This window comes from Eptesicus fuscus, chromosome 5 (assembly GCF_027574615.1).
Source record: "Eptesicus fuscus isolate TK198812 chromosome 5, DD_ASM_mEF_20220401, whole genome shotgun sequence".
Classification (NCBI taxonomy): Eukaryota; Metazoa; Chordata; class Mammalia; order Chiroptera; family Vespertilionidae; genus Eptesicus; species Eptesicus fuscus.
This window is the reverse complement of record NC_072477.1, coordinates 86,119,071-86,146,573: the sequence shown is the minus strand read 5'-3', so window position 1 is coordinate 86,146,573 and position 27,503 is coordinate 86,119,071. Positions and strand designations below refer to the sequence as shown.

The 27,503-nt window shown below is 38.1% G+C and overlaps 1 protein-coding gene across 1 annotated transcript in view; it reads right to left on the bottom strand.

The window, feature by feature from the left end:
• The window catches only part of AKAP6 (A-kinase anchoring protein 6), a 370,843-nt gene that overhangs the window by 42,163 nt on the left and 301,177 nt on the right, over positions 1 to 27,503 (bottom strand). Inside the window, exon 11 of the mRNA XM_008157188.3 lies at positions 1,847 to 2,062. Within this exon, the coding sequence (XP_008155410.2) occupies positions 1,847 to 2,062 (216 nt within the window). The remainder of the gene's footprint in view (positions 1 to 1,846; positions 2,063 to 27,503) is intronic.

Sequence of the window (27,503 nt, the reverse complement as noted above, 5' to 3'; positions counted from 1 at the left end):
TTATACTAGTGCACAAATTTATGCACTGGGCCTCTAGTTAAGTAATATCGTTGTTGAAGAAATGATGAAAAGATTTTATGGCTTTGTTTGGTAAGGTTAAGCAAAACATCCATGTGATTTAAAGTATATCATTTTCACCTGAGAACCAGGAAGTCACAGTTTGATTCCTGGTGGGGGGCATGCAGGAGGTGGCCAATCAATGATTCTCTGTCATCATTGATGTTTCTAGCTCTCTGTCCCTCTCCTTTCCTTTCTGAAATATATTTTATAAATATATTTTTTAAAAAGTGTGAGAAGGCTTACTGATTCATTGTCTCTTCTCTTCCCAGTTCCCAATGCCAGTGACATAAGACTGCAAATTAAGGCTTTGTTTAAATTATAATTCATAGGAGAGGCCTGTTTTTCAGAAAAGATTATTACATTTGATTTTTCAATTTTGAATACTGAACTTTCTGAACACATAGAACTGATGATATAAACATTTAAGAAACACTTTCCATTCTATATATGCATGTATATTTGTATTTCATGTACATAGGCCAAACATAACAATTGGGCCTTCAAGTAATAGATATTGACTTCAAGGTCATTTGGGGAATGCAATCTTTTTATCACAAAACCCTTTACCTTAAGGATATAAAGGTTTTCTGGACAAGTACATATTCTATATTGTAATAAAACAACTCTAGTTATATATATTTTCTTCATCTAGCAACAGCTTGAATCACAGTAAATTTGGAAAATTCTTAAAATTTTCCTTACCATAAGCACTGCATTAAAACTCTTAAGAGGAAATGTGCTACTTCTCAGCAATACAACTCTAATAGGAGAAGCTCCAAGCAGGAACAATGGAGATTGTTGTACAAATATTAACATACTAGAGGCCCAGTGCATGAAATTCATGCACTGGTAGGGTCCCTAGTGGCTGGTGGCCCCTCCCCCTGGTCGAACTTCCAGAAAAACTGCCGGTCGAGGGGACAATTTGCATATTACACTTTTATTATATAGGATCACATAACAAAAAGGTAGACAGTACACGTTATTGCATGGCCTTATCTGCGGAACATACACATTGCTCCACATGCTCTGAGAATGGTAAGCCACCTGCGAGGAAAATCTTCATGTGTATTTTATGATCCTATATAATAAAAGCCTAATATGCTAAGTGTCTGGTTGTCCAATAGTCCATTCAACCAATCAAAGCATAATATGCTAATGATATGCTAAGGCTGCTCAACCACTTGCTATAACATGCACTGACCACCAGGGGCAGACACTCTGACCAATAGGTTAGCTTGCTGCTGGGGTCTGGCTCATCAGGACTGAGTGAGATGGGTTGGACATGCCCTGGAGCCCTCCCGCAGCCCCTCCCCAGCTGGCCAACCTCCTGCATCCCTCCCTGGCCCGACTGTGCACCAGTGGGGTCCCTTGGCCTGGCCTGTGCCTCTCACAATCCGGGACCCCTCAGAGGATTTTGGAGAGCTGGTTTCGGCCCGATCCTGCAGGCCAGGCTGAGGGACCCCACTAGTGCACAAATTTGTGCACTGGGCCTCTAGTTAAGTAATATCGTTGTTGAAGAAATGATGAAAAGATTTTATGGCTTTGTTTGGTAAGGTTAAGCAAAACATCCATGTGATTTAAAAAAAAATACCATAAGGTACACTAAAATGCATCTTATTAGTAGGTGAATAAATCTGTGTTATGATAAATGGAGTTTCATTTAGTGGTTGGAGATAGCTATCCCTTTAATTAGCAAAATGAACACATATTATAAGCCCTGAAAGAATATTTACTGAGAAAAATGAGAGACCATTATACTTAAAAAAAAAAAAAAGAAATCACTCACAGACTCCGTTCCCATCTTCTTTTGTAGCCGTGTTTGCCACTGGACGGCTTGCATGACAATGGCTTCCCACCTCCTCTCGAGATTCACGATGATCAGCTGCATGGGCTGGTGGTCTGCGCTCAGGTTGCAGGTCTCCCCACCATCCAGAAGGTGCTGGCATAACCTCAGGATGGAGGCCACTCCACGCCGCCGCTGCTTGATTTCACCACAGAGCGACTGCAACACAGAGGGGGCCGAGCCATGAGTGTTCACAGGGCAGAGTCTTCTAAGACATAAAACCCCCTCTTCCACCATCATTGTAGTTATATGCTCAGCTATGAACAAGTAAACAAGAAGGACTCTGGAGTCGCTTTTAGATTGGCAGTCTCTTATAGACAACCAACTAATGCCAAGCAATTTAGTTGCATCCCAATCCTCTTCCCTTTTTCACTGATTTCTCCATCTAAAATGTTGGGTCCCACCTTACAGCTAGGTGATTTATCCTATATAATAAAGAAGTAATATGCAAATTGACCATCACTCCAACACACAAGATGGCCACGCCCATGTGGTCAAAGATAGCCGCCCCCATGTGGACACAAGATGGACACCACAAGATGGCCAGCAGGGGAGGGCAGTTGTGGGCGATCAGGCCTGCATGGGAGGACAGTTGGGGGAGACCCTGGCCTGCAGGGGAGGGCAGTTGGGGGCACCAGGCCTGCAGGGGAGGAAAGTTAGGGGCAATTGGGCCAGCAGGAGAGCAGTTAGGCATCAATCAGTCTGGCAGCGGAGTGGTTAGGGGGTGATCAGGCTGGCAGGGAGAAGTGGTTAGGGTCAATGAGGCAGGCAGGCAGGTGAGCGGTTGGGAGCCAGCAGTCCTGGATTGTGAGAGGGATGTCTGATTGCCCAATCGGGCCTAAACGGGCAGTCAGACATCCCTGGAGGGGTCCCAGATTGGAGAGGGTGCAGGCTGGGCCGAGGGACAACCCCCCTCCATGCACAAATTTCATACACTGGGCCTCTAGTAATTTAATGAAATAAATCATTGGGTTAGATGAATGCCAAACAGATTATATGCTTTGATTCAAAGTCTCAGGAAACACAAAAGACAGAATTGCTCCAAACAGAAATTTTTTTCCAAATTTACTCTCAGATATTTTTGGAGCCAAAAGTTTAGTTTCCTGCCGACTGGGTATAAGATAAATAAGATTGTAAAGAATTTTGATATATAACATCTATTATTTGACAAAAAAGATAAGCAACATTGCTCTTCAGAAGCTTGACTAACAAAGCAGTAATGTTCTGAAAACAGAAATTAGGATACTGGATTATTACTGCACTATTTGTTGGCTCTGTGTTCCTTTTAATAAATATTCACACTATTTAAGAAGGATATGCATGCATCAAAATAGCATTTTGCCCCCAGAAGCATTTGTATTGCTGTAGTGACCCTAAGCTGAAGGATTCAAGCAAAATAGTGCATACATATGTCTAAAAATATTATATCTTTTCTTTGCCTACGGATAGTATATAAGTGATATTCTAATTCAAAGCCTTTAGGAGAAATGATGATTATATCCACAACATCGCTGCATTACTAATCTCCTGCTACTGCCACAATCGGACTGTTCTAATAGTTAACAGATTGCTTATTAATCAACAAGGGTAAACAAGACAATGCAATTTCATTTAGTGTGAGAGTTTTAATGCCTGAAAGTATTTGTGCTTAAAATGTTAATCTAGATAAGGCTTCATTAGAAGTCCTAAAATGATTCAGTACGGTTCATTGAAATGTGCATGGAGTGGTAGTAGATCAGCAGGTGGACATTTCATACAGATGTTCCACTTATTGGTATAGTACATGCTATAGCCATTTAAATGACCCTAACTCAGTAATAGCTGGAATTCTATTATTTCTGTAATGAGAGAACCCTGTACCCTTAATATTTCTGAATTTTAAATAAGGTGAGTGACAATTTCCCAAACCTCTATTTATGGCAAAATATGACTAGGAATTTTATTATTCAATTTATACCAATGTGGCATTTTTAGTTATGTTTCCTGAACTTACCGTATTTCTTTTCCTAGTGATCATTACTATTTTTCTATATAACTCCTTATAGTAACCACAGGGTCTGACAAATTTCTTTACTGATGCTATTCATTAGCTCAATGCTGAATGAGAAGACACGCCCAGACATTCAACATAAACCTGAGGTCTACTAAAGCAACAGGCATTGCTTCCATAGCTCCAATCCTGCTAATTGCCCCACTCCACACACATTCTCTCTCTTTTTCCTTCTCTCTCTCTCCTCTCTCTCTCTCTCTCTCTCAGCTGTTTTAAAAAAACCTGTTCATATTCAATATTTGATTTTTGGGTCTTCACAATTGTAAAATTTTTTCTTTAAATATCTGAAGACCTTAGTCTATATTATAGATAAAAAAGTTATCTTATATGCACACTTGGGGAGTCATAGTACTTTAAAAAGGAGCAGTAAATTGGGAATTTTACCTGACCAATGTATTTTTCAGTACTTTTTATATCTAGGAGATATAATTGATAAAATACATTCTTCTACATAAATGGGTTACCATGACAACCATTAAAATATACATATCCTATCTAATAAAAGAGTAATATGCAAATTGACCATCACTCCAACACACAACATGGCTGCCCCTATGTGGTCAAAGATGGCTGCCCCCATGTGGACACAAGATGGCCACCACAAGATGGCCAGCAGGGGAGGGCAATTGGGAGGGACCAGGTCTGCAAGGGAGGGCAGTTGTGGGCGATCAGGCCAGCAGGGGAGAGCAGTTGTGGGGGAAGGCCTTCAGGGGAGGGCAGTTGGGGGGACCAGGCCTGCAGGGGAGGGCAGTTAAGGGTGACCAGGCCTTCAGGGCAGGGCAGTTAGGGTCAATCAGGCTGGCAGGGGAGCAGTTAGGCATCAATCAGGCTGGCAGGGGAGTAGTTAGGGGGTGATCAGGCTGGCAGGAAGAAGTGGTTAGGGGCAATCAGTAAGGCAGGCAGGCGAGCAGTTGGGAGCCAGCAGTCCTGGATTGTGAGAGGGATGTCCGACTGCCTGTTTAGGGGTCCCAGATTGGAGAGGGTGCAGGCTGGGCTGAGGGACACACACACACCCCATGCACGAATTTTGTGCACCGGGCCTCTAGTTTATTTATAATCACAAACACATACTAAATGAAATCAGTGCATTTTCTAGCAGTGTTTCTTAGACTCTGTAGTGTATATTCTTTCCATGATAAACTATGCATAGAGAAATGTGAAATATAACTACATAGGAACAAATGATTATAACCATTTTTGTCTTCCATTTTCAGGGAAAAATACTTTTAAACAGAAACCCAAACTAAGCAATCTAAGTAAGGCACAGAAATAAGACAAATGTATCCCTGTCTCCAGACCTCCTTAAATGTATATTGCTCCTTCCATCAGCTAGGCACTGTTTCAGGCACAGAGGCTGCAAAAAGGAGCAAGTTACTGCTCCTTCTCTCCAGGAGCTGAGAGTCTACTAGAGGTGGACCACACAAATAAGAACAATAGCAAGAACAATGCAGACAGGGAAGTGCTGACAGGAGTTTATGCAAGTTGCTATTTGAGGAGTTGGTGAAATTGTCAGGGAAACAGTGTGGTCCAAGTTGGATGGTGGTGGTTATAAGGATAGAAGGTCTGAGGGTAGTGAAGGGGAAAAGGGAGGGAAATGGGAGACATCTGTAATACTATCACCAATAAAAAATACATTTAGCTGAGACCGGTTTGGCTCAATGGATAGAGCGCCGGCCTGCGGACTGAAGGGTCCCAGGTTCGATTCCAGTCAAGGGCATGTACCTTGGTTGTGGGCACATCCCTGGTAGGAGGTGTGCAGGAGGCAGCTGGTCGATGTTTCTCTCTCATCGATGTTTCTAGCTTTCTATCTCTCTCTCTTCCTCTCTGTAAAAAATCAATAAAATATATTTTAAAAAATACATTTAAAATGAAAAAATATATAATAAAAATAAATAAATATAAATAAATGAATAAATAAATAAATAAATGAATAAATGATAGTCTAGAAGCAAGTGGCCTGGGGCAGTGAGAGTACCTAGTGTGTTGGGGGCCAGGGCTAACTGGAAAAGGAAGTAAGGAACATAAAATTTTGGAATGCTTTTCATTGTCAATTTTGAAGCATTTTCCTTGTTATCTAATTAAATTATGTTGGTTCCCAAACACAGCTTTTTTGCCTTCCCGGAAAAGTTCAATGACAAAAAAGGGAAAGAAAATTTAAAAAGAAAAACAATTAATTATTAATATGCACAAGAAAGAGATTCCAGATGCTTTTGTATTTTGTTATTCTTAGTATTTGGTAATATTTAGGCAATTTCTTCTTACACGGCTATCTCAGCTAGTATGGAGGTAACTGTCTTAGTGTCATCTCAGAATCCAATTGTTGGGCTATAGGTTGGTGTGCTACTTTTAAATTCCTGACAACCTACTTTATTTACTTATTTTTACATTTCCAGTTAGTTTCCTCATGTTACTAAACAGGCAAATTTGATGTAAAAAAATGAGAAGTGCAAAACAGTAAAAATAAAAATTTCTAAATTGCTTTTTCCTTTATAATGTTCATATCTCCAACCCTCAAGCATGTCAAACCCCCAGCCGCGAGTTTGACATGCTTGCACCACACATCTTTGGGGACATGTTAACAAGACAGTTACAAACAGGCCGAAGGTTTTTATTTTACACTTACAGACTGTCAATTTGATTTTCAATTCACCAATGATGGTGCAAAGGGATGTTTTTGGTTAATTGTTTTTTTTTTCCCTCTCTGGTCTTCCTCTGTCAACTTTTTTGACTGTTTTAAATCATTCATATTATCAAATCAAAGGTGATGGAACATCACTCTTGACAATGACTTTAGTTTAACACCAATAAAGGTAAGACACCCAATATCAGTATTTTATTTTCATTATATATTAAATATATGTAGAATGTACACATATTGCATAGAATATGTATATTTGATTGTATAGCCATATTCATGACATTAAACAATAGTGTCATCTCTTACAAAAGCTTATAAGTAAGCTTAAAATAAAATAAAAAACTGTAATTAGACTGAGGATCAAAATGTGCAATAAGTTAAATGTAAGAACCAAATAGCAAAATGAGATATGAGAAGGAAAATAATATTTTAAAAAATACCCAAACCAAGCACATGTTAAAAAATGAGAGGAAAAAAAAATCTAGCTGAGAAACTCCAAAGCAATTTGTCTCCATATCTCTTACATAATTTTATTCAGCAGGTTAATGTAACATCATTAGGTAAAAAAGTGGTGAGACTCTGGCTGATCTGTCAAATAGAAAAAACAACAACTATTTATGAAGCAATTCCATTTATAAAGTCAAACATGACTTTACCCTCTAGATTGATCAATTGTTTAATGATATTTACTGAGTATGCCTTCTGTGTGGCAAATACAACAAAGAAGATTAGATCATCACATGTGATACATGTCTGCCTTCGATCTGGTTGGAGTGTGGAAATATGTGGAGAGAGAAAGGAAAAGTGAAAAAGAACATGTGAGGTCTTCTAGTTAACAGAGTGTCAAGTGGTTAGCCCTATCTCCCTGCTGCAAGGATAGCTTACACCTTCCCTTCTTTTTTTCTTTTTTGCATTTTCTGTATTTTACCATGTTAATTTCATGAGGTGGATAACTGTCTTCTCCTGATCTGCTAAGTTTTCCAGAGCAAAGTTCTTAGAGTGAGTTCCCCAGGTCACGCAGCATTAGTAACACCTGGGAACTTGTTGGAAATGCAGATTCTCTGGTGGGACTCCACAGCTGAACCAGCAACTCTGAGACAGGCCCCAGTGAAACAGTTTAATGAACCCTACAGGTGATAACTATCCATGCTACTTTTTTTTTTTTATGTTGGATGTTGTCATTTTTTTTTATTTGAAAATCTAAGGGGAAAGAGATCAGTACCCCTGACTAAATAGTCCGGTATTGCATGTTTTAAAAAATTCTTGCGGTACATTGGTTGAAAACCAATGCCTTAGCATAATGTTAATCCTTACTGTAGCATGTATCCATACTATGCATGCTACATTTTGAGACCACTTGTCTACAGCAAACAGAGGGACTTAGCTTTTCAGATAGGAGAATTAATCTAGTTAGACCAGATTTTTTAAAGAAGTATAGAAGTTACAAGTTCTAATTTCATAATCAAATGTCTGAAAAAAAGGAATCCACAATCAATGAATAGATCTTTTTGACCAGTGATACCTTTATATTAGTAGTATTGACTTGATAATCTCCAGAATTTTCAATATAATTATTAAGAATGCTGATATGTTAGGTTGGTTGAATACCATATTTTGGGATATTTGTCTTTTAATCATGTTGTCAAATAAATCATTTAGTAATGAACAACTCTAACACATACGGCATTGTGCTAAATTATATAGAAGCTTTGCTCTCAGAAAGCTTACATAGTAAAACAAAGCCACAAGGATTTTTTGAAAGGTATAAGGCATCAGATATGGGAAATGTTAATACCTACAGCCATGGTGTAATAAAAATGTACAATAGGTTGGAAATATGAGAGGCTATATTGGTATCTCTATAATTTTTCAGAAGATGCTTTTGACTGGTTGGGTTGGGGTTATTATTTTGGGACAAGTTTAGCAAAGATCACATTAAGAATATTTCTTATAGCAATAAACATTTATTGGTATCAATTATGTGCCAAACACTATACTTTCCATTATAGGATTGTCATTGATGGCTAAGAGGTATGTAATAAGATGTGGTACCTGTTCTTAAGTGCTTACAATTTGGCTATGAAGAGAAGACACTGGCTCCTCAAAGTGAGAGAAACCAAAGCAGAGCAAAGGTTTTTGATATGACCTAACCCATCAGGTTGTTGTAGGTTTTGAATGAGGCAAGAGAGGTGAATGTGCTTGGTGAATACTGAGGATATGACCCAAATGTACTGTGGAATGGACATACATGCTAAGTGATGGGCATTGACTTGGGGGATGAGGAAGATCATTACTAGCTGGAGGAGACAGACTGATATTCATGGATTAGAAGCAGGCTGTGAAAGTTGCTGAAAATAAAAAAGGTGAAGGAGGAGAAGGGAGGACAGGCATTACATTTGCAGGATTCACATAAGGAAAGGTCCAGAAACAACAACCTTTGTACCATTTTAAAACAGAATGGAAGTTCAAGTGGAATATCATGAAAGTCATAATTCCATTATCCATCCATCCACCTAAATGTACTTACTGAGTGCCTCCTGGGTGCCAGGCACTGTTCTCAGTGGTGGGGATATAACAGTAAGCAACAAGATTTTCACTTTCATGGAACTTACATTCAAATTTGAGGGGGTTGGGAAGATGTGGTGAGAAGTTGGAAATAAAACAAATAAGTATACAAGAAAATAACAGATAGTGATAGCAGCTATAAAAAAAATAGGGTGATACGATAGAAGGTTGGGGGAGTACTTTAGATTGACATCACATGACATCAAGTTCAGATGTACAAACAAAATACAACATGTAATAATTTAGACAAGATAACATTTATAAAAGCAAGGCTAATTTATGCTACAAAGGCTTGTTTATCATAAGTATAGAGCATTAATTATTAAATATTGAATGCTTACCAAAAAATAAATGGAATTTAAAAAGCTCTTGGTTCATTTAAGTCAGGAAAAAATAGTCTTTTCAACAAATGGTGCTGGGACAACTGGATATCCACATGCAAAAGAATGAATTAGACTCCAACCTCACACCATGTGCAAAAGTAACTCAAAGTGGATCTTGGACCTGAATATAAGAGCTACAACTAAAACAATCTTAAAAGAAAACATAGGTGTAAATCCTCATGACCTTGGGCTAGGCAATGTTTTTTTAGATAAGACACCAAAAGTACAAGTGACTTTTGGACAAAAGTAAAAACTTATGGTCTTTAAATGACACCATAAAAAAGTAAAAAGAGCCCTTACCAGTGTGGCTAAATGGATAGAGTGTTGGCCTACAGACCAGAGGGTCCCAGGTTTGATTTCCATCAAGGGCCCTGTTTGGGCCTCATGCAGGAGGCAAACAGTTGATGTGTTTCTCTCACATCATTATTTCTCTCTGTATTTCCCTCTCTCTTCCACTCTCTCTAAAAATCAATGGAAAATATCCTCAGGTGAGGATTAAAAAACAAAAGAAAGTAAAAAGATAAGCCACAGAATGGGAGAAAATATCTGAAAATTATGTATTTGATAAAGGACTTGTATCCAGACTATATAAAGAACTCTTAAAACTCAACAATATAAAGACAAGTAACTCCATTTTTAAAATGGGCAGAATATTTGAATGGACATTTCTAAAAGAAGACATACAAGTGGCCAATAAATATATGAAAAGACATTTAGCATTATTAGCCATCAAGGAAATGTGAATCTAAATCACAATATTAGATACTATTTCACCCTTACTAGGATGCCCTCACCAGAAAAAAAAAAAAAAAAAAAAAAAAAACTAACCCAGAAATAATGTTGGTGGGGATGTAGAGAAACCTATATGATATTTCCTTAAAAATTTAAACATAGGATGACCATATGATCCAACAATTCCTCTCCTAGGTATATGCCCCCAAAACTGAAAAAATATGAAAAACACGTAAAAATCTGTAGACAACTATGCATAGCTGCATTATTCATAATAGCCAAAAAGTGGGAAAACACAAACACCCATCAATGGATGAATAGATAATAAATGTACATCCATACAACAAAATATTATTTGGCAATAAAAATGAATGAAGTACTAATACATACTACAACATGGATGAACCTTGAAAACATTATGCTAAGTGAAAGAAACTAGTCACAAAAGACCACATATTGTATGATTCCATTTTATATAAAACTAGAGGCCTGGTGCACGAAATTCCTGCAACTGGGGGGGTGTCCCCTCAGCCTTGCCTGTACCCTCTTGCAATCCAGGACCGCTGGCTCCTAATCACTCACCTGCCTGCCTGCCTGATCGCCCCTAACTGCTCCCCTGCTGACCTGATCATCCCCTAACTGCTCCCCTGCCTGCCTGGTGGCCCCCTAACTGCTCTCCCCTGCCAGCCCAATCACCCCTAACTGCCTCTGCCTTTGCCACTGTGGCTTTGTCTGGAAGGATGTCCAGTCTAATTAGCATATTACCCTTTTATTAGTATAGATGTCCAGAATAGGCAAATGTACAGAAACAGAAAGTATATTAGTGGTTACCAGGAGTTGGAGTCCAGGGGGAATAGGGAGTGCTAATGCATAAGGGGTTTCTTTTGGGGGTGGTGAAAACATTCTGAAATTAAATTTTATGGTATGTGAATTAAATTTCAATAAAGATGTTATTTTAAAAAATCACTTGGTAAGTCCAGGTAGATATTATCAAACACATAACTGATTATATAACCAGAGAATTTACCATTCTTTTAGAATATGTCATAACCACAGACCCTATAATATTACTAATACCATCCAGTAATCATGGTTTTGCAACCCTGGGTCAATACATAGACTAACACATTCACAAAAGCAAACTTAGAGCTTTTATTTTTTTTTAAAGTAGTGGTTTCCTGGAATAGAGTCATAACCACAAACCTATAAATCTCAGATAAGACATTCTTTTATATAATAAAAATAATGCAGTACCTTTTTAAAATACAGCTATCATACTTCTAGAAATAGCATAAAATATAAACAGAAAAGTTAACCATGGATCTGGAAAAGAAGCTGAAGAAAATGTGAAAGTTAAAAATGTTAGTTATGTCTAATTATTCCAGTGATGAGTTTAATATATAGTCATATACATCTTATGAAATTTTAATCTATTGTGTTGTTGGTGCCAGTACAAAGTATATGAGAGATCTGACATATCAAATATACTTCATATACTTTACCAAAGATCATTCTGAGTTGACTACATATACCTGAAACAGTACAAAATAAAAATGTTATTTTTTCTTTACATTTTTAATCAAGATTTACTTCAATGCAAAGTAATAACCAACAATCAATTTCTTATTAATTGCTATAGCATTATTCTTAGCTATTTTATTAGCTACTAGAGGCCTGGTGCATGAAATTTGTGCACGGTGGAGGCGGGGGGAAGGGGTTCCTCAGCCCATCCTGCACCCTCTCCAATCCAGGACCCCTTGGGGGATGTCTGACTGCCTCTCATAATCTGGAACCGCTGGCTTCTAACCGCTCGCCTGCCTGCCTGCCTGATCGCCTCTAACCCCTCTGCCTGCCTGATCACCCCTAACCACCTCTGCCTGCCTGATCACCTCTAACCACCTCTGCCTGCCTGCCTGATCACCCCTAACTGCTCCCCTACCAGCCTGATCACTCCTGTCTCTGCCCCGCACCCAGGACCCAGGATTCCCTCCTCTGGCCAGTCGCAGGCACCCTGGACCTGGGCTTCCCTCCCTCTGGCTGGCCGCAGGCACCCAGGACCCAGGCCAGCTTTGCCTGCGCTGGCCACAGCCGCAGGGGACCATGGGCGGGTGGCTTCACCCAGGCCGCAGCCACAGGTGCCTGGGACCGCAGGGTAGGCAGCTTGTCCCTCTCCCAGGCCACAGGCGCAGGTGCAGCCATTCGTGCCTGGGACTACGAGGCGGACAGCTTGGCCCTCTCCCAGGCCGCCAATGCAGCCGCAGCTGCTGGCGTCTGGGACCCTGGGGTAGGCGGATTGTCCCTCTCCCAGGCTGCAGCCTGGCTGGTCCCCATTCCTCTCTGGTAAGCTGATTTGTGCCTGGCTGGTCCCCATTCCTCTCTTGCGAGCTCATTTGTGCCTGGCTGGTCCCCATTCCTCTACGGTGAGCTCATTTGTGCCTGGCTGGTCCCCATTCCTCTCTCCCCAGTGTTGAGTGTCTGAGCCATTAAGAAGTGATGACCATTTGCATATTAGCGCTTTATTATATAGGATTTTCACTAATCTCCTAAGCCAATGACAAACATTTTTGTATTTCTGTATGCTATGAATTTTTAAGTATATTATATGTATTGACTCATTTAATCCTCACAACAGTACTATGAAATATATATTATTGTCATCTACCTATTTTATAAGTGAAGAAATGGAGACACAGAGAGGTTAGGTATCTGATCAGAGATAACACAGCTAACAACGCCAAAAGCAGAATTTTAAACCGTGCAACCTGAATTCAGAGCCAATTCACAAAAACACTATGCTACACTGCCTTTCATAAGAGAGCTGCAAAGTTTATAAGATTTCCACATTATTAGACTATCTCTGCTCCTGACTCCTAACCAGAAATGGCAACAGCCATAAATAAAGTTATTGTTGTTAAGAGAGCCAACAATTTTTGTACACCATTCAGGTTCTATCTTCTACCCATTCATCATCCTGCAAATATGTTAATAATTAGTAATCTATGAAACTCTTAATGGTGGTTATGATAGCAGAAATGGAAAAATACTAATCCGTTCATTAAACAAATATTTATTAAAGATCAATTATAATGGGCACTCTTCTGAGTGTTTGAGATATATCAGTGAACAAAACAGACAAAACTTTCTACGCTCAAGAACCTCATATTATAGAAGACAGTGGGAGATAATCTCTTTTCTGAGAAAGCTATAATTCATATAAATAATAAAGAAGAGACTGAACAAAAGTAGGAAACATTCATTAGACAAATGATTATCATCGTTTCCAACAAGGGGTCAGCAGATCTTTTGGTCCTGATAGCTTCATTCTTGAACCAATTATCTGCTTAACTTAATACCTAGTAAGTTGCAAATAAAAATTTCCATCCTGAAATTGTAAAGGAGTAATCCTTCCAGACAGCCAAAAATTAAAATACCTAAGTGAAGTATGAATGATGTTTGCATATTTTAAAGAAAATGCGGACAAATGACATCTATGTGTTTTAACTGATTCCAAACTTAAAAGAAAATGTCAGACAATATAGGAACTCAGCTCAATTGCAAACCCTGGGACTTAATCTATATTGAAACTAAATATTCTATAAGCATGCAGTGAAGTGCAAAAAATAGCAATTGAAAAATGACATGATTAAATGGCATGACATGCAATCATTTGCTCTCAATTATATCAATGTATCTTCTTCATTTCTAGAAGTCAGGCAGAAATATTGTTTTTTAAATGCCTCTATTAAATTGGTCACCAATAATAAAATAGATGAGAGTCCTAATAAGCTCATTTACATAACATACATCATACACTACAAAACTATTCTCTCCAAACAGTTTTGCTCATAGATTTGTCTCCTGGTTGTCAGGAGTCTTTGCTACGTTAGCAGATTTCAAAAGCGTAGTAGTGCCGTCAGGACCATTTGCAGAAAAATGTTTATGAAACTTTTCTAGTTAACCCTTGTCAGGATCCTTATTGCTAATTATGGAAAAGGTATTGATATAATATCTTGGCTGTCACATTTTATTATGATGATGATAGAAGCAGAATCTAGGTCTGACATTTTGGAAATACCATCTAATTGCCAGTCAGAAACAGAGAATGACAGTTTTAAGTAGATTATAACTTCTTTCAAAATAACAAACTGCCTTATTTAATGTAAAAACTAGATTTTAAAAATAGTATTAAAGCTCCTGAATTGGTTCGCCAAGCACATCTCTATTGGCTCCTTGAAGAGGATCTAGGATTTGTGCCAAAATAGTTTTAAAATTGTACATGATAATACAGGTCTAGATTCTAACACTAAATGATTTCTTATAACCATTTTAAAATAAAATATTTTCAGTGAATACTTTCATATGTAAGAAAAATCACCTCCCCTCTGTTCATCTAGGTAGCAGTGAGGTCCAAAGGTCAGTCACCTTTACCTCTGTGGCCTAATTAGCCTGACCTTTGACCTAGAAAAAATCTTGCTTTTTCTTGCAATATAGTATCCTCACCAATTAAGTTGAATCATTAAGTACCAGGTCTATTCATTAATACTGAATGGTGTCATCAAGAAAAAAGGTCATTATTCTTTTATAAATACTCTTTTTCGTTTTGTTTGTACCTTTGTGTATTGAAAAAATATTAATTATATTTGGAAAGGAGTATTTCTAGGCCCCTCAGCTATTTTTTTTTTTTTTTTAGCTGTGAACCAAAATATAATCACCATTCTAAAAATGCAGACCCTCACTGTGGTATTCCTTGGAAGCTGATGATATCCCTGTGTGGCATTCTTTAATTTCTCTGTGACTTTTCCTACACTAGGTTAAGTACTTTTAAATATGTTTGTTTTTAAGAATCAAGCTCAGTAGTCATGTGCTTAGTTCATATTCACATGCAATTAGTAATATGTTATATATTTCCTTTTCTAAATTAAAAACACTATTAAAATTCCAGACATACAAAACAATATGAAGATTAAGTTACTCCAAAGAAAACTGTAATAGCTTACAGATTGCTTGTATCATTACTAAAATGCTGGTATCTATTACAGAGTCTCCCTGGAATAAAGAATGCACTTTTGGCAATAATCTTTTAAAAACATGTCCATTATTGTAAAGATGCTAAACCAGTTTGCAATTATAGAAAGGTACTTTTAGCAATAAAGGGGAAAGGCTGCTGGATATAAATGCAACTTAGCTATTATTCTACCACAAAATACCTCTTCTTAAAATCCTACCATCACTCCTTTCCTGAGCATTAATTGCCATTTATTTTTCATTATTATATTTTGAAATTTATTTACACTGTTGTACTTTTTATCTCTTATTGATTCCATGGGAACCATTTCAAAGTAATTCTGGGGACTGTATGAAGGTGATTTCCTTCTCTAGGTAACCTGTCAATCCCAGTACCTAAACTCATCTGTGCTTTAACTGGCCAGGTCAAAAGAATAGCCAGTGCAGTCTTGAGGAGAGGAAGAAAAGAATTCTTTATGACAAGGTACAGCACAACACAGCCATGAGGCTAAATATGAGAAAAGGATCATAACAAAGACCACACCTGGAGAATGAAAGACTATTAGGGAGGAAAGCAAGAGAACACAGGAGCAAGGATGACCCAGGAGGAATTCTCAGGGATAATGTGAAACACCCAGGAGAGGACAGAGTCTTAGAATAATTAGTTTCATGACTCACTCAACTCTGATGCATGGTATTTCTCTAGCTCTCTCATCCATACACAGTTAGCTATTCTTCACCCTTCTCTTCTAAACAAACAAACAAACAAACCCTATTTTTCCAGACCTATCTCTGGCTAACTTGTTCCTTATTTCCTATGAAGCCATTTCTGGAACTCATCACAAAGCTCAGAGTGTTAAGAGATCAATCAAAGGACTTGTATGCATGCATATAAGCATAACCAATGGACGCAAAACTCTGGGGGGTGAGGGCATATATGGGAGTGGGGTGGGGAGGGCAATGGTAAGATATGTACACATATAATACCTTAATTTAAAAAATTGAAAAAAAAAAAAAAGCTCAGAGTGTTATTTCAAGGATAACAGCTAGGAATTGGCATTTTGGGGAAGTAATTCCAGAATCCTAGAGATGGAAAATAAATAAATTCAAGAACGCTAGGGACACAGTTAGAATTTCGAAAGACCCTTCTGTTCATTCATATACTCCTCCCTGATCTAGAAGAAGCTGAGGTATAGACAGCTCTATAAACTTCATTTTTCTGATTTTATTTTCATAGCATATAAAATAAATAGGATATTTTCCAATGAGTTTGGACCACTGGGAATTTGCATTTTAGCTTTTGCCTTTGTGTTTATTGTGGAAGCCCAGGGAAACCCAACTCTTTTCCACCAGTTGTCAGTATTCCCAGATGTGCAGTAATACTAACCACACTCTCAGGGTCATTTAGAAGTTTAACTAATATATAAAGGCCAAACACTTTTCAACTATTATATTAGGTAGCAGAGAGACTCTAAATATTAGCTAACTGGTAAATTGCTATAGTGATTATTTAGCTCAAAGCAATATTCTGGACCCTTGTGAAAAAGAAATGTAATAAGAACTAATATCTTTAAACACTCCCATAGCTAAATCAAAACGGAGGTCCAGGAGAATTTTTTGAGAACATTTTCTTGAATAAAGCTAATTTTCCTTTTAGAAGAATATATATACATTTTTTTTCTTCTGAGAAGAGACACCACATCTTTCTCCTGCCTGCTCCCCCAAAGAATAATGAATATGTGGCATGGGGGGTGGTAGTCCTCTCATTCGTCCCATCTAATATTTTGGCGGCAAGGCAGAAGAGAAGTCATCTGAGCACAAAGGTGTTTTAGTTGAACATTTGAGAAGCAATTTAGATTGAGTGAGCAGTTTAGTCTTCTGCTAGTTTGAATAACCAGTTGTGTGATCTCAAGTAAATTATGTAACTTTTATATGCCCTTCAAACCCTTTCTCTGAAAAGCAATGCTCCTTTAGCCTTTACCATCTCTTGGCATCAGATTATTACATAACCTTATTCTATTATGAGACAGGGAAAATATCACATGGTGGTCTGAGATAGACTTTTCAGAAAATAATAAAATACAACCTTGACTATCTCTCAGTTGTAAGTGGACTCTCGTCTCCTCTGATGAACTTCTAGGGATGATGGAATATTAATTTTATTTTGTCTTTATCATTTTTATTTACTTTCCTAACCGGAACTGTAGGCAACTGCTTTTATTGGACAAGTGTGTTGTTGCTATTATTTGCATGAATCAAGCTTACTTGGTCTCAGATTCTGCTCATGTCTTGGTCATATTCTAACATCTTGAAAGTCTAATTCCAAATATTTTTATAGTGAGAACCACATGCCTAACCAAAACACATGAGGTTGAAATTTTAACTTCCATTGTTGTTTTCATAAAACTTAGAGGTCTGTTGCACCAGTGTTTTATTGAAAGTTAGGATGGAATGATTGAATGAATAGCCATTGGTTCTCTTGCTGGTTGGTCTTGGCTCACAGATAAAGGAATGAATGAGTCTTGAAACATCCCTCCAATTTCTAAAAGTCATTTCTCCTGTCATGACTGAAGGGCAATAAAGAACATTTTGATAAAAGGAGGAGAGCATGAGAGGGACCCGTTATTTTCTATCCTATGTTTCTCAAAGAAGCTTCTAACTTCAGACCTGTCAATCTATTTTTACACTTATCCTGATGACATCACATTCAAAAAGAAAGAAAAACTCCTTGGGGAAGAGCATTTGATATTCTAAATGTACAGGGTATAAATTAGGATTTAATCAACAGTTTAGAGCATCAGTGAAATTAAGAGAGATAAGTTAGGCTATTTTTTTTCCAGATGGGAATAATGATTTATGCTTCTGCCCTATCTTAGAGAGATTTCGGGAGGATTAAGAAGCTAATGTCTGTAAAGCTCTTTAAGCTCCTCATATGGAGGTGCAACATAAATACAAGGTGAAAAATGATAGCAAACTCTATACTGAGTTGAACTCCTAAGAGTAAAGACCTTGGAAATGAGAAGTTGTTGCAGACAAGTCTCTGAGTTTCAAGGCCACAGGAACCTTGCCTTATTGTTATATGTGTTTTTAATACTGTTTATAATAGTACTTCACAGTATTAATAAGCATTTCTACATTTCTAATTAATCAAAAAGTCCCTTGTGATAATCATTTTTATTTCTATTCATCTGATGAGATAGGCTATTATCTCTTTTTATACAAGAAAAAATTGAGATGTGAAAATTGCGAAGACATCAGTGATGACTCACATGAAATCACAGGTTCGGTGTTACTGGACTGAGCCTGGATTAGGATTCAGGGGATGTGGGCTGCCATCTGGCTCAGGCTCTGGTTCTGTCCTGGGTGAGTCATTGAATTTATCAGAGACGTGGCTTTCTCCTCTTTGGAACAGGAGGCTGAGCTGGCTAAATGATCTCAGGTCTCACCTCATGATGACATGTTACAACCTGCTAAGTACCTCATGAGTATCTAGTGACTCTAAGGCATTCATTGTCTACCATACTATGAAGAGCATGCAAAACAAATACAACTTCAAGATAGCTACTACTTTAAAATGTCTTATACTCTTAAAACAACAATGAAATACCACCACACGCCTATTAGAATGGCCAAAATTTGGAACACTGACAATACCAAATGCTAGCAAGGATGTGGAAAAATGGAACCTCTCGTGCATTGCTGGTGGGAATGCAAAATGGGACTGGCACTTCGGAAGCTTGTTAGTTTCTTATAAAATAAACATACTCTTATGGTAAGATCCAGCCAACGTGATCCTCGGTATTTACCCAAGGATGCTGAAAACTTACATTCACACAAGAATCTGCACATGAATGTTTATAGCAGCTTTATGCATAACTCCCAAAACTTGGAAGCAACCAAGTTGTCCTTTAGTAGGTGAATGGTTTAATAAACTATGCTACATCCAGAAAATGGAATATTATTTAGTGCTAAAAAGGAATAAGCTATCAAGTCATAAAAAGACATGGAGGAATCTTAAATGCATATTACTTAAGTGAAATGAACCAATCTGAAAAGGCTAAATACTGAATGGTCCCAACCGGACAACATTTTAGAAAAGGCAAAACTGTGGAGAGCAAAAAGATTAGTTGTGGATGTCAGGGTTTGGTGCAGGGGTGTGGGAAGAGGAATGAATAAGTGGAACACAGAGGATTTTAAGGGCAGTGAAAATACTCAGTATGATGCCATAATGATGGATACATGTCATTATACATTTGTCTAAACTCATAGGATGTACAACACCAAGAATGTACCATAGTATAAACTATGGACTTTGTGCAATTATAATGTGTCAGTGTAGGTTCAGCAATTGTAGCAAATGTACCACTCTGGGGAGGATGTTGATATTGGGGGACAGACACTATGTATGTGTGGGAGCAGGGAGTGTGTGAGAAATCTTCCCCTCAATTGTGCTGTTTTGAACCCAAAAGTGCTCTAAAAAATTAAATCTTTAAAAAAAGGTTACATTATAGCTTAACAAGAGACATAGATTCATACATATTCACATTTAAATAAAATTTAAATAAGCACATAAAACTACACAGAAATTTCTTTGATCACTTATTTCCAGGCTTCCCCCTCCTTCACTTCAGATCTCAATTTTGAATCACTTACTCTGGGAACGTCCTTGCCATCTTCTCCGCACAAGAACCTGCCCTCCCAGGAAGGCCCCATGTACTTCCGCAGCACACTATCAAAGCACACTCCTCACTCTATTTTACTTGCCTGTTGACTTGTCTATATCTCCCTTTAGACTGCGTGATCCTTGGAAGAGGACAGTGGATGACTCACCATAGGATCCCCAGTGCCCAGCACAGCACTTGACATACATATTTGCTTAAGAGAATAGTGTTGAATGAATTAAAAATATCTCTATCCACACCCCCCAAATAATTTTGAACTGGCTCCTCTTTTTAGGTACCAGAACCCCTCCATCCTTACACAAGTTCTATTACTCTCAGTGCCTTTCATTGAAGATTTTCTTCATTTAAAGGGGGCTGTAAGCCCTGGCCAGATAGCTCAGTTGGTTAGAGCATTGCCCTAATACACCAAGGTTGCAGGTTCAATCCCTGGTCAGAGCACATACAAGAATCAACCAATGAATGCATAAATAAGTGGAACAACAAATCGACGTTTCTCTCTTTCTCTCCCTTCCTTTCTCTAAAATTGATTTTTTTTTAAAAAAGGATGGCTTTAATAAAAAAAAAAAAAAAAAGGAGGGGAATACTGTGAGCCAATGCAGAGACAATAGCATTCCAGGGAGTGGGGCTCTTGGTGGGAGTGAGGCCTCTCCCTCCCCCTCACCCCTATTATCAAAGCAGTTCCCAAATCCTGTCATCTCTAACCCTGTGGTCCCTTTTAAACCCAGCTTCCTCTCTTCCACTGTAATTACACTATTTCAAGTCCCCAGGATGTACCATCTAAATCACAGATAGCTGCTTCCTAATGGGGCTTTCTCCCTCTAAGGGGATGGACACACATCTCTACAAGACCACTCTCCTGCTCTGGGACACTGAGGATGCTCCTGATGACCGATGGCAGTGTAGGCTCCTTGGCTTACATTCAACTTCACCCAATATTAGACATGTAGGTACTCCTATACTTCTGTATCAATACACAATTTGTTATATCATGTATATAGTCTATACCTTCTCATCCCTGAATTATAATAAAACTAAGGGAAATCTAAATTCCCATTTAGATTTTGTCTGGACCTGAAATATTTGTATAGGGTGCCACTTAGAGAATCTCTCATAGGACCTATCTCAACACCCAGTCCTGGAAAGCAAAACTCCCTCCTTAAAAATAACCAGAGAGAGAAAACCAACACACGTACTAACAGACATGGTGAAAAGTTTCGATTGATTTCTTGGAAATATGCACCAGGATATTGCACCCATGGTGCTGAGGTAGGCACTTCTGAAGGTGGAACAAATTAAGATCAGTAAAGATTGTGCAGAGATGAACTTTTGTTGAATTAAAAATGGCAATGAAGATAATAAACTGCAAACTTGGGTCCTGCAGAAACATAAAACCACCTTGGGAATTCTACCAGAAGTCCCTAGATAAAGACATGAAAGTAAGAATTGATTTCTTTAAGTGAAAGAAATATCCAGGGGACCCAACGTGCACAGAATAGGAGGGAACTAAACATATGGAGAACTCGCGATAGTCAAACGGTAGGTAAAAGTTTCTAATCTAAAGCAGGATTTAAATTTTCAAAATCAATTAGGATGCACTAAGTTACCAACAAAAGAAATGAAAAGAGGCCAACACCCACTCACACGAAAGTGAAAAACAAATTTACTATGTGGGAACAAAAATCAGACTTCTCCTTTATGACTATAAATGCCAAAAGCTGTTTTGATGGCAAAAGACTATACTCCCCAGAGCAAAAATTTATATTCAGCCTAGCTACTGTTCATATGTAAAGTCAAGGAAAACACATTTCAGCCATGCAAGGGTTTGTGAGATATATGAGGAATATACTTTTTCTATAAGAACTATTAGAAGATAGTCCAGTAGTCAAAATAAGAATAATTATTTTTTAAAAGATAAAAATCATAGTACATTAAAAAAAAAACAGATGTTGAGCAACAAAATGAGTATTATAAAGAATTCTGAATCATTTTTCACATTCTTTTAAAATATAATGCAAATGTCAAAAGACATTATTGAAAGTATGAGAAAAATGTAATTATGTTAGTAAAATAATAATATTAGCTAATAATTAAATTCAAGATATCAACAAAAACACAGAAATTGGGTGGAGAATGCAGAAAAAAAGTCAATTCTCATCTTAAAAGTGGTATCAATGAGAGGCTGATTTACACTTGATATTGAAAGTAAAGATTTTTTAAAAAAACTTTACAATTTACTAGAGTAAAAATGAACAAAACAACATGCCTTATAGCAAAATACTTAAACAAGACCACAGTGTAAGCTTATGCATTGCGAACACCCAGACCAGTGCCTGCCACATGGTTGTTGTCCAGTAAATATTTATTGAATGACTAAGTGAATGACTGTGATGACATTAAAGTTCAGCAATCTTAATCAAGAAAATAAATGTATGGCCCCTCATTCACTGCTGGTGGGAATGTAAACTGGTACAGCCACTAGGAAAACAGTAAATAAAGGTTCCTCAAAAAAGTAGGAATAGAATCACTATATGACCCAGCAGACCCTCGTCTGGGTATCTACCCAAAAATTTGAAAACATTTATTTGTAAAGACATATGCACTCCTGTGTTCACTGCAGCATCGTTCACAGTGGCTAAGACATGGAAAAAACTGAAGTGTGGAAACAAGATGTAGTACATATATACAATGGAATATTACTCAGCTATAAGAAAAGATGAAAAACTGCCATTTGTGACAACATGGATGGATCTTGAGAATATCATGCTAAGTGAAATAAATCAGACAGAAAAAGGCATGAACCATATGCTTTCATTCACACGTGAGATATAAAACTGAAAGCAATAAATGAACAAACAAGAAAAACAAACAAAAACTCACTGACACAGACAATAGTATGGTGGTTACCAGAGGGAAGTAGGGTGGAGGGTGGTAAAGGGGGTCAAATATAGGGTGATGGAAAAAATTTAACTTTGGGTGGTGGGCACACAATGCAATATACAGATGATGTATCATAGAATTGTACGCTTGAAACCTATATAATCTTATTAACCAATGTCACCTCAATAAATTTAATTTTTAAAAAATATATAAAGAAAAAAATGTAAATTGGCTTCATGTCCTTATTAATAGATAGACTTTCTAATTAGATTAGAATGCAATTTATAAGTCACTTAAAATAATTGCTAAAAATTGATAACAAAAGGACATCGGGCGAGGTTATTGTAAGCCTTTAGATACAGTGTGAAGGACTTCAAGCACCTAAGAGATGAGAAAGGAATAAGTTTAGGCCTCTGGTTGCAGGGCTTCTGTTTAGTTATGCTAGCTTCAAATCCTCCATCTTTTCAACTTGGTTTGGTTGTAAATTTCTACCCAGAGTTTTCTTCCATTTCTTATAGACCTGTATATTTGATTGTCAGTACTGCACCAGGATCTTATTGGTATATTTCTTTCTACTTTTAAATCAACCAAGTCTTGATGATTTATAAAATCAAAATATATATAATTTATGTTACCTTTGCCATCATTCTCATTGAAATTCATAACTAGAAAGTCCTTTTCTTTTCCATTTTAGATCAGCATCTCTATTAAAATTATAAAGATATGGGTAGAAAGATAGTTGGCTACTGTGGTGACAAAGGCCATAGCGTTGCAACTTGGGTTCCAAGAATTCCTTTGTCCTTCTCAAGCATCCTTTTCAATGATGAAACATGAATCTTGGTACACAGAGTTGGCTACATAACCAGGAGTTCTGTGCCAAATTGAAATAGTGTTTAGAGGAATTAAATAGTACCTATAATTGAATAGATTTACCAATGAAAGAAGATGGCTATAGTTGCAAAATGCTAAAGTTGAAGGGAATCCTTACAATTCAAAAACCTAAATTTACAAATAAAAAATATCAGGCAAAGATAAATTATTTACAGAATTTACACAACTGAAAAGCATAGATCATAATGTTGCCAACTAACAACCTACTAAGGGTACTCAATAAATATGATCAATTAGTAAATTATAAAAGAATGATGTGGTAGCAAAGCTACAGAAGATGACTGACAATTCAATATGAACACTAAAAAAATCCGTTTTGTATATCTCCTTACAAGAAGGTCTAATTGTGTGTGTGTGTGTGTGTGTGTGTGCACGCGCACGCGCGTGCACGTGCACATGTGCGCACACATGCACATGCACACTAATATGGAATAAATGTGATCAAGATACAGAAGTAGTGTTTACAAAAAAAGTCATGAAAAAAAAATGTGAGTAAGAAAATGGACTCTGTTTGCCTTCTTGCTCAAAACTGCAAAGTAGCCTAATGTGGAGGCCTCTCCTTTGATAATCTGGGACCTGGTTTTCTGCAACTCCCTTTCTACAGGTGAGATGGCAAACGTGGGAAGTATATGACTAACTTATTTTATTCTAGTCTTGAGAGGAAAACAATTGTCTTGTGGTTTTACCTAGATGGTAATAGGTCAATTATATAACACATAGATAATTCAGTTCCTACAGAATATACAACTCATCTGAAATCATTGAAATCCCATGGATTTTCTTTATCTATTTACTATTTACCTATTTACTTTATCTATTTACCCTGCTGTATTAAAAATAAATGCTTAAAAAGAACAGGTTTATGCTATCTATATATGTAAAAGGCTAATATGCTAAGTGTCCCTCCACCTGTCCGACTGGTCTCTTAGACACACACTGACCACCAGGTGGCAGATGTTCAACACAGGAGCTGCCGAGCTGCAGTGACTTGGCAGCAACGGTTCTCAGGTGACACACCCCGAAACCAGAGAGGAGGGACCCCGATTCTTCGCGGGGCTATGTGATTCCACCTTTGGCCATGGGTTATGTTGTCTCTGGGGCACTGTCGGCCCCAAATCTGGTTTATTGCACACTTGCATTTGCATTCCACACCCTGTACGACAGCAACTTTGCAGAGTGCCCTCTCGCACTCCGGGACCCCAGGGGGGATGTTGGAGAGCCAGTTTCAGCCCGATCCTCGCAGGCCAGGCTGAGGGACCCCACCTGCCGAAGGGATCCCGTTCATTCCACAGACGCCGGGGAAGGACCACGGGAGGTTGGCTCCAGGGCATGTCTGGCCTGTTTCGCCCAGTCCCACCCCACCAGCCGCTTCTAATTAATTTCCTTTCAATGTGCATGAATCCGTGCACCGGGTCACTAGTCTATATATATATATAAAAGCCTAAATGAGTGTTTGACCATTTGACCAGTAGCTATGATGCACACTCACCACCAGGGGGCAGATGCTCAATGCACAGGCATGAAAACATGGAACAGACTAATGAATCTCAGAGAGAGGGGGCCTGGGGAGGGCGGGAAGAGATTAACCAAATATCTTATATGCATACTAGAGGCCCGGTACATGGATTCATGCACTGGTGGGGTCCCTCAGCCTATGGGACCAGGCCAAGGAACTCCATTGGTGCACGATTCTGTAGGCAGGCTCTATTTTAAGCAGCTTTTGTATACATTATCTCATTTAACACTTATAGCCACTCTCTGAGGTAAGTGTCATTATTATCTCCATTTTTAAGATGAGAAACCTGAAGCATTAAGGAAACCATGGATTATATATAGGGAGAGCCAGGATAACCCCAAGCATCTTGAAGCCACAAGCTTATGCCTCTACACTGTGGTGGGTCATATTCACTGCTCTAACCCTACATTTACCTAAGAGGAGAACATGAAAACTCCTTTGCAATTCTGTTCTCCCAGTTTCTTCCTAACTTGAGTTTATTAACAGTGAAAACATTTAAGTAACGTTAACAAATCAGCTAAGAATAGAAACACTTATCACAGTGGTTTCAGAGTCTAAATGCAGTTCTATCTGGTTTTCTAGGCAGGATGGGTGAGATCTTCTCTAGACTAGCCCTGCACTCTCTGCCTTCCATGAGTCTGGTTTACCTGACAGCAGTAATACAAACAACACATGTGAAAGGAGCACATGGCTGATTCTTTGCATCCTCAACTCAGGGGCAGAACCCCTCACTTGACAGGAATCATTCAGCGCCTAATTCTAGTAAAAGGTGTACTCAGAAAGAATTATGGCTTTGTTGTTCAATTTTCTTTCACGTTAGAAGTCTGCACGGGGACTGCCTATAAACATTTCTTGTCGGTCTCCCCCACCCCCAGATGGGAGTGTGAATAACATTTATTTAAATCTATCTTCGAATTTCAACCTTAACCCAGCCAATTATTTTTACAAGGCAGTTCTGGATTGTGTCCAATTCCTTAAATTACTTCCAAAGAAGTGTTAGATGATGGGTTTTATATATATATATATGGTAGGGAAAAATATGTGATAAAAGCTAAATTCAGTATTTTCTTTTGATGAACATGCATGGTTAATAGTGTTTTAAAAAAATGTATCTAAGACACATAGAAAGGATTACATCCTGTGTGACGTCTGTTGATTTTGAAAGCATTTTGCATGCTTTTGTTGCAGGCTGATTGAATGACTGTAATTCTTTGTTTGCAGCTTTGCCAATAGCATCATTGTGAAGTTTGTAATGGCTCTGAGAGGCGGCTGCAGGGATGGTCTCAGACCTGTAGAAACTATGGCCTCCTTTCTCGGATCTCAAAACTTCCAAAATGTTTTCTCCTGTCTTTCAGCCTAATCTCCTTAAAGTGTGGGCTTGGGGAGATCCAGAAAATGTGGTTACATATAATGCCATTCGAGACTGGTTATAGTGGACATACGGCATTCCCTCAAAATGTTTTCACTAGATTGGTCCTATTTTTGTTCCTGGAAATTACACATTTGGAAAATATTTATTAAAGCACATGAACTGTGTTTAGCTCTTTTATTTATGTCTTTATTTTGTAATAGTGCATTAGTGATGTTCCTTTTCAGAGTAATTAGCAATGTTCCAGGTTTCATAGTTATTTGAAATCCTTTTAAAGACCCTACTCTAAAATTTTTAATTTCCAAAACTTAAAACGCTGACTTGCTGATTTCTTCCAGCTGTAAAAATTTAGAAATGGGATGAGGAACCACAGAGTAAGCTACCAGTTACAGCAGCACCCCCTTATCTGCAGGGGTATATATGTTCCAAGTCCCCCAGTGGATGTCTCAAACCCTAGATACTCTGTGGTTTCCTATACATACATACCTTTGATAAAGCTTAAGCTATAAACCAGGCACAGAAAGAGATTAACAACAATAACTAATAATAAAATAGAACAATTACAACAATATACTGTAATAAAAGTTACGTGAATGTGGTCTCTCTCTCTCTCAAAATACCTTATTGAACTGTAGTCACCTTTTTGCTTAAAGTGCTTCCCTTTGGCATATCTAAATTGCCAGCTCCACCACGCTTGCACTTTGAGGCTTTTATTACGTAAAACAAGGGTTACAGGCACTGTGATACCCTGATCGATGGTTGCTTAGTGACTAGCGGGCTGGTAGCTTACCCAGTGTGGATACACTGGACAAAGGGATGACTCCCGTCCCAGGCAGGACAGAGAGGGATGGCAGGAGATTTCATCTGATACTCAAAACGGTGCGTAGTTTAAA